At 35.9% G+C, this 8,563-nt stretch overlaps 1 protein-coding gene across 2 annotated transcripts in view; it reads right to left on the bottom strand.

Annotated features, from left to right (window-relative positions):
• Positions 1-422: 422 nt before the first annotated feature.
• Positions 423-8,563, bottom strand: part of LOC124151479 (FMRFamide-like neuropeptides 7) — a 31,636-nt gene continuing 23,495 nt past the window's right edge. For both annotated transcript variants that reach the window (XM_046523970.1, XM_048382324.1), the window contains 2 exons: positions 6,988-7,085; positions 423-1,232 (listed from right to left, as the gene is read on the bottom strand). In XM_046523970.1, the coding sequence (XP_046379926.1) occupies positions 928-1,232; positions 6,988-7,075 (393 nt within the window). In that variant the 5' untranslated portion in view covers positions 7,076-7,085 and the 3' untranslated portion in view covers positions 423-927. The remainder of the gene's footprint in view (positions 1,233-6,987; positions 7,086-8,563) is intronic.

Raw genomic sequence — 8,563 nt, 5'->3', positions numbered from 1 at the left:
TATGTCATTTGGTGTTTTGTGATCTCAGCAAGTTGTGACAGCAAGGATTGATAATGGTTTTAGACTACAAATATGTATGCTTCATGACCAAAATCTCACCGTGTTCCTAAAGTTTCTGATTTGTGAAAGCAAGCCAGGATTGCAATAGATTACAACAACTAAATTGCCGGTAAAAAGAAAGTATACATGCAAAATTGGATCTAACCAAAAACTTACCAACGTTGCCAAAACGTTACAAGGCTGGAAACATTGCAAACTTAAGGCCCCGAACAACTATAATACCCTTATCAAATCATCACCATGAAATAACCATTTCTTTTTTGTTTCATTTTTAGTCACCATCTAACATATGTGTATACTTTCTTTTCCCCGGCAGTATATAATGATGTGTACAGAAGAGCAGATAACTAAAACAAACTTCGTCAAAAGTAACACCGCTTTATTCCTGGCAGTCACAGTCATCATATATTACAGAGTCTAGGGGAGAAAATTGCTTTGAAGTATACATTGTAGGGCATTAGCACAGAGATGAAACCTGATTCATTTCTATTCTTCCCTGCTTGTTATTACTAATGAAATATTGCTGATATTTTACTGCATTCAAATAGCAAAGATATCCCAACTTAGCCCTATCCCTGGATCCAATTCTGGTCAACAGCACACCGATAACAAGGCATGTGTTATAAACAGTCTCAATTTAACAAGGATCAAGTATTGGAGAGCACAAACGTTTTGTATATTGTTCATATTGTAGTATAAGGTCACCTATGAAAGCGTATGATATATTCTTCTTAAGAATGTTATTTTCTTCCAAGTCCTCAACATCATTGCGTCAGTAGATTGCTTTCAGGTAACTAGCTTCCAGTAGCAGTTATTAATTCTATAATACAGTCCATATTGCCCAACCAGCACATCATCAATGTTTAATCACTCCTCTGTCTCCCTGCCCCAGTGGAAGTTTCTTTTAGTATCTTGTCCGTCCTCGTTGACTGGCACCCACAGGTCATCATTTCCGCTGCGCCCAAATCTGAACAGAGTGCTGCCACGCTTTCCAAACCGGAAGAGGGTACCGCGCTTGCCGAACCGGAAGAGACCGCCGCGCTTGCCAAACCGGAAGAGGCTGCCACGTTTGTCCATGTCATAAGCATCGTCGTCAAGGAGATCTTGTGACAGTGGAAAGTCCACCGATCGTTTATGATGTTCACTTGGAGCTACTACAGCTGCTTCCGAATCTGCAAGGATTAAATTAATCAATTGTAATCCTCATCAGTGTCATAATTTCATCATGCAGCTTACATCTGTTTGTTTAACGTCGCACTTAGTAATATTACGACCAGCATAGGTTGCTGTGGACCAATTCTAACCCGGAATCAACACGGAGTGCTTCCAACATTTTTGAGTATATGACAACACAGAAAATAACTCCCTATATAATAATAGTTAAGCAAAATAGATCAACACTTTAATATTTATATGAATTTAATTAAATATAGACAAGATACATATATGAGAAAAATAATACTTTATGAAATAAGTTTCATGTTATGACAATCATAACGAGGAGGACAAAGAAAGGATTGTAATCATTGAATGAACGTTTCTTTGGAACCATACACTATAAAAACAATACCTGAACAGAGGATTCAGGATTATAATATGATCGTGTTTCTTATTAAATGTAGACTATGTAAGATATCATATATATACTTTGGAAATTAATGCTTCATATTTATAACATAAAATATATAACATATCCTTTAAAAACTAATGCTTGAGTTATGACAACCGGAATGAGAAGAATATAGTTGCAGTTTCTGAAAGGAAAGAACTGATACACAGTTGTAACACGTAGGCAATGCATCACGCCACATACAGGGCAGTACAACACTAGACGATCTACGTGGAGGAGAGGAGGTAAAGGGTATACAGTCACTCAGAATACATAATGGAAGACTCACGAACGTTACTTACCTTCATCACGATACAAACGTGAAATTGGAATGTTCATTTTGAAGCAAAGGAAATGTCTTGTGCAACCATTACATTAAATATAGCGTTTTACAGTTTTCTTTAAAATATGAAACTGTATGTGACTCTTAAACATAAAGAAACCGTAGTATAAGATCCTGATATCTGATGAGTGTAAATATGACACGTATTCATATCGTTCGGCCTTAACACATGTGGTTATGAGAGTGTAAACTATGTGTTATGTAAACTATATCATCATTCAATATGCACGTTTCCCTCCCAATTTTACAAAACAACATCAATTTTGCTTAAATCTGCTTATTTTTATTCAATTGCAAGTATCATTTAATCCCTAAACAGTGTGGTGTTTTGTACCTTATATTCAGACAAAGGATGATATATATATATATATATATATATCAACATAACAATATAAATGTAACACTACCCTGTATCATCTATAACAATGTGTTTTCATAAGAATTTCATGTCTTGTTTCTTTACGAAATAAGCGACCTCTCAAACATTACTTTCAGTGAAATAACAACATTCAGAAATGGGAAAACATCTAGTTCAATTGTATAACTTGATAATAAGTTCTATAAGAATAGGTGTCTTGATATGACAGGCTTATTATATACATCGATGTTCAATTCGCTGTTTTTGTATCACGACAGAAATTATCACGTATTTAAAGCAAATACAAATGAATGCCTTTCTGCAATTCACAGTGGTTCCATTACACGGGAAACCATTATAACATAGGCACACACAGTATAGTTCGATGGTTCAAGCCAATAACAGGCTTTTCAAGAGAAAGTCCGTAATCGTTCATTGGTAATGGTCTTTACATTTACAAATTCTGCACAGCGCCTGGTCTTCAGTTTCCTCCATTGATATCCCTGCCAAGTTTTGTAAGCATTGGAGATTGTCTTCCAGTGCGACCAGATGGAGCTTGAGCCCAAAGGTCTAATCGTGATGGCACGTACGGTAGCCCGTTTCCGCCATCTTCACTTTGCGTTGAAAATGTTACCGTGTTAGGGTTGTCGTTTGTCAAACATACAAAGATAGTTCCTGCAATTACTCTGATGAGAATCCCACCGCCCATTTTCACCACAGGTGTTTTTGCAGTAGCCAGATCTCGAGAGTATTCGTAATCCGTTTCCGAATCTAATGGCTGACAGACTTCGGTGCGTCCATCTTTGGGTGCGAATGCTCCCGGATGTGCACGTTTATGTAGGCGTGAATCTCGCCCATGTGACGTCCGGTAAAGTTCATCGTGGACTCTCCTTGTGTATAGTTTGGGCTTAATTCCAAGTGATATCTTAGTGTAAAGTGAACTTATGCCAGCTTTAGTCTTTATTCTGTTCTCTGGAAAGACGTTTATAATGCACCTGTGTGGGATTAAAGCTAGTCTGATTTATAATGTCATGACACCAGCAATCGCATGGTCCTTGAATCTTAAAAGAAAACGGGAATATACTATAACGGTTTTGGAATAATATGACGTTACATGTTCACTGATGATATATGTATTTTTTATGCATTATTGAACTTATAATCCTGATTATATCAGAAATTTAACCAACAACGTCACATTTTAAGTTTCGGTATGCATCCGAAGAAGGATCAGATTTTGGAGTAGGCTCATGGATTGCATGGAGTATGGCTGGTTCGGAATGCTCAGCAAATAACCACTTGGTTTGAGTTCTCTCCCCTACTTCTCCCTGTTGATTATGTCTACCCCTTCAACTTTTAGCAGCTGGGGATGATGGATATTCAGGTTGAAACGTTTCACCATCAGAGAGTACAGCGTACGCGTCTTGGTTGAAAAGAAATTTCGGTGCGATGGAAAGTCCATGCCTAATTGCAGGCTTAATGGTCCACATTTACACAATAGGAGGCATATTGAGTGAAAAATCAGTTTCGATTAACAAATAGGAGTGTAGGAGGGTAAAAGCAATTGGTTGTGTGGTTCGAGTATCCACAGCAGGTGGTATGTCAACTGTAGCAATGCTTCTAAATGTCTTATTCGTAGTGATGGGGGGACCAATGTGAAATTAAAACTAGGGAATGTCTGAGCTTCTAGTGTTTTCATTTCTTGGAAATGACTGTGTCAACACAAGGAAAAACAATCACACCGACCAGTATTTACTTTGTTGTTCAAAATATCATGATAGTTTGATGGTTCTTTGTTATAACGGTCTGCAGTGTTAAAATCGCATGAGTTGTCAGATGCTTGTAAACGATTTATCCTGAAATGAGGAAAGGGAATTAAAGATGGACGTGTACCTTATGATTTTTGTTGTGAAACTGTAATGCAGGTGTTTCCATGCATAAACATTTTTTTATCAGGCGCTATTCATTTTAAAACCCTTATAGAAAAACGGGCGTATGCTTGTCCATGGAAATATCTCTTGAAGGGCAAGATTAAAAGACGCCATTTTGAATTAATGACCGCAAGGAGACGTGACCTTTCATAAATAACCGAAAACGAGACCCACTTTCCAGATAAATGTGTGGGGAGACACACCATGAGTATTCTAACCAAAGAAGGGGAAATATTAACGATTTAGTCCGTAAGAAATTTATTTCAAATTCTTTTTTTATTGTTGGCCGGACAAGACAGGGACTCTCTTCTATTGCTTGAAGTCACAAAGATTGACCAGCATCAGAAGACATCACGGAACGTTGTTTACTGATGTGTACATCGTTTTACACCAGTTTACCATTAATCATTTACGGGCGATGCTGTGCAAAACAGTGAAAATAGATGGGACACGATCGCCTGCACGTAGTCTGGTTCTCATACTGCCATATTCATGTACATACTAGTATTTATGTAATTCTCACAGAACACTAGAGTTTTGACTTGATGTTGATTTGCTAGTTTGTCTCATTGTTGTTGTTTTTTATTAGCGAACGGAGCTTCAGCAACATGACGTCTTATAAACGGACAGTCGCTAAAAAAATTAAAGATAAAGTCATCTATTGTTCATTACGTCAGAAACGTTTCAGATAAGGAAACCCACATTCTTTCTACATTTTCGCACACAAAAAAGACTGGGCAAAATCAGAAATAACCTCACCGCAACTCGAAGTTACTGATTATCTGGCCCTGGTGAAATAATGTTGAAAGTTCAACACTTATACAATGAATTCAATCGGGACAAATAATCTATAATTCCGAGTTACGGTTATGTTTCTCTAACTTAGAGTATAAAACGTGAAAAGTCTTAGAGCATAAAACGTGTGAAAGTCAAAACAGCGGTGAAACCTGTTTGAATAGATCATCGAAAATAAGTGATGACACCAGGTGCTCGCCAAAGGCTAAGCATGTCCTGCTCAACCAGTGTCTAGAGCCATGATGTGTTTAACTTACAGTACATGATAATGACACGGAGAAGAACTCAGTCTTCAAGATATTTGAAAGTTGGTTTCGTGGGAAATTTTGGTGACACATAACGACTGGTTACACTGACATCACAAAGTTTCTACTCGCGGGAAATCAAACGAACGAAAACATAAAACACTGGTCTACTTCCCCGCTCCATTAACGCATTAAACTAAAACATCAGAAATAAATTTATTAATTTCAAACTTGATTAGATTCTGATCTGAAATGCAGGTATGACGAATGAACCTTATAATGTTTTTAGGAGCGGACGAGATGTTTTTAGGCTAAACCCAGGCCACAAGATCATTCTACATTTTCTCATTAGGTTCGTAAAGATTCAATCAATACATCCAAGGAAAAAGTTAATAGTGTAAAAAAATCTATTACCTTGTTGCAAAAACATTGATGTTATATCCTGTGAGTGAAATGACCAAGTGAGTCAATTAAAATGTGGAGGTTCTTTTAAAGGAATTACCAGTCTACTACTGCCTAAACGAAATTTTACAGAAGAGTGGTTTAGTCAGAGGCAAGGGAATCTGAATTCAGGAAGCTAAGCAGAAAGAGACTAAATTACGTTTACACTGGACCAAATGATTTGTACTCCCAAGGTAGCTTGTCTGTGGCTTCTTTGTGGTTCAAGTTACAATTGCTTACAAGCAATCGCAATGTCTACCTTTAGCGAGGCAAACATATGACTTCTTTTAAACATAAGAGAACGGTAAATCTTATCAGCACGTATATGCAATGATAAAGGGGTATTCGTGTTACCAACATAAGAGGAATAAATTGAAAAGGAAAAAATTGAAATTGAAGTTTATGTTTGGGAACCAGGGGAGAGAACTGATCAATGGGTTACAAAACATAAAAATGAAGAATCATTTTACTTTAAATAAGATTAAAACTTATTAGTAAACAATAAAACATTCAAAGACAAATTTAGAATCAATCAAACTAAACTAACACGGGGTATTAAAATACGAAATTACGTGCTGGGAAGCTGCTAGGGATAACTTTGGCGACAACCACATTTCCACTGAACATGAAATGTCGTCAATGTATATTAGTTAGCTTAATTGATTGCAAATAGTGATTAAACAACAGACCAAGTAGGTCTTATATTTAATCCAAATGTCATATATGTCATATATAATATTCATCTCATAATCTGTGTATGAATATTATGTGATTACATTGCAGGTCAAAATGTGTTTTTATTCCTTTGAAGTTTAGTACACTTAAATCATCAAAAACAAAGCTTTAAGCCCTTCTGTGACATATTTATGTTCAATATAAATGTGTAGCCAACTAAATATTAATATGGGTGAAACGGGTTAACACGGGGGATTGAAAAATAAGACGCACTTGCATAAAGATCTATTTTGCATCCAGTCATAATTAATTTAAGATAGATACATTATGAAAATAATTTTCGTTAGCATTTAAAATAACATCTTACAAGAAAAGATATCATGGTAATTGGAAATATGTTCATGACGATTATTTTTGAAAAGCTAAACGTTGTTTAATTTAATTGTGAGATAGATATATCAAAGCAATTTCTTATGTCAAATGCGCCTTATGTACTAAAGGTAAACGGCTAAAAGCCATGGGTTTTGTACCTTGTTCCTCTTTGGCTCCAAGAGCTACTCCCGTGAGCACCATAGCGAAAACCAGCATAAGGATAGAAAGGATCTGACTGCTGTCCATGGTTGTGGTGCTGAAAAAGATCAAACACACATTAGTACCACTGTCAATCAACTGTTTGCATATGAACACTATAGTTTGACAGTATTGACCACAATGAAGTATACCATAGTTCAGATGAAGTGTAAACTATGTATTGTAAAATATACTGTCAGGCACCCTGAATACGTTAGCGAAAAGAACAACTCGTTCCTATGTGATTGTGTTAGTTGTTGCTGTACTTATATGTTCTTTCTTGTGGTTTTGACACGTGTACCAGATTTACTGACTGACCCTTAACTTTTGAAGGCGTACACGTGTACCGCCCATAATCACAACTTGATTAATGCAACTACAATCTGCAACAATATGATATGCAAATGAACGTGTATGATCCGTAACGCATTGCTTACTAATTAGGAGCTACTGTGCAATCATTTTGCCTGGAGTTTTAATAACCATCTTTCATCTGCTACAAAGGTAATACACGTTCGATAATTACACGTTGGGGTAATTGAATTCGTAATAAAAGGGTGTCCAGGTACATTTTGACTGCAGTCTTTGGATATGATTTTGTGTTGAGTCTAACGAGAATCTTTTCATACGAAGATTTACGTTACGACTGTGTTGTCATGGTTGTATTCATGGCCATGTGAGACATCGACACAGTAGACTGCGTTCCATCAGTATTAATGTGAAAACTCACAAGTAATATGCCCAAGCAAATGATTAAATAAATAACGCTGTGATTTTACAAGACATTGACGCACAGGATTCAATGGAGACATTGTGCTGAAAGATATGACAATGTTAAAGAAAATATGGTAGAATAAGAGACACGAACGCCAGAGAATAATCAGTCTCGATAAACAAAATATTTGTTTATTTATATAAACGAGTTATCCATAAAATGCAACACAATAAGTGATATCGAAAATAAAATATCAATAAGTTCGTGACAACATCGTGAATGATGATAACATCAATGTACAGGTATTGCATTCATCCCTTTATGCATTCTCTTAACATTTTGCTAAATAGTTAAATTGTTTTAAGATTTAACTTGTATTTAACTCAAAATGTTCACATTACCTCTTATAAAACAAAATGAACATTGGACATATTTCAAAAGCAATAAAAAAGAGTATAAAACGTTGTCTTAGTAATCAGTTGTCAAACAAGCATAACGGGAAAACTATAACAATGTATATAAAAATGCAAATACCATTAAAGCATATTCATACGTCTTAACTTAAATATAGTTACACTGATTTTGTCAAAACTGGAATACGTTTCCTAATCTTGAATTGATTTATCCTTTATGTCAAAGATTTGTAGACACAGTTGAAATCCATGCGTAAATAGCAATGGAGATTAATAACCTTCTGGATGAAAATTAAACTTCTAATTTTAGAAAAGGGAAATGAAATGCAAATACTGTCTTGATCATAATCTTTGACAGATGTAATCCGTGTGACAAATAGAAAATACTTCTGACGTCCATGGCAATAA

Source organism: Haliotis rufescens, unplaced genomic scaffold (assembly GCF_023055435.1).
Source record: "Haliotis rufescens isolate VD_foot unplaced genomic scaffold, xgHalRufe1.0.p SCAF_4, whole genome shotgun sequence".
NCBI classification, from domain to species: domain Eukaryota; kingdom Metazoa; phylum Mollusca; class Gastropoda; order Lepetellida; family Haliotidae; genus Haliotis; species Haliotis rufescens.
The sequence above is the reverse complement of the archived record's forward strand: the minus strand, read 5'-3'. Positions and strand labels throughout refer to the sequence as shown.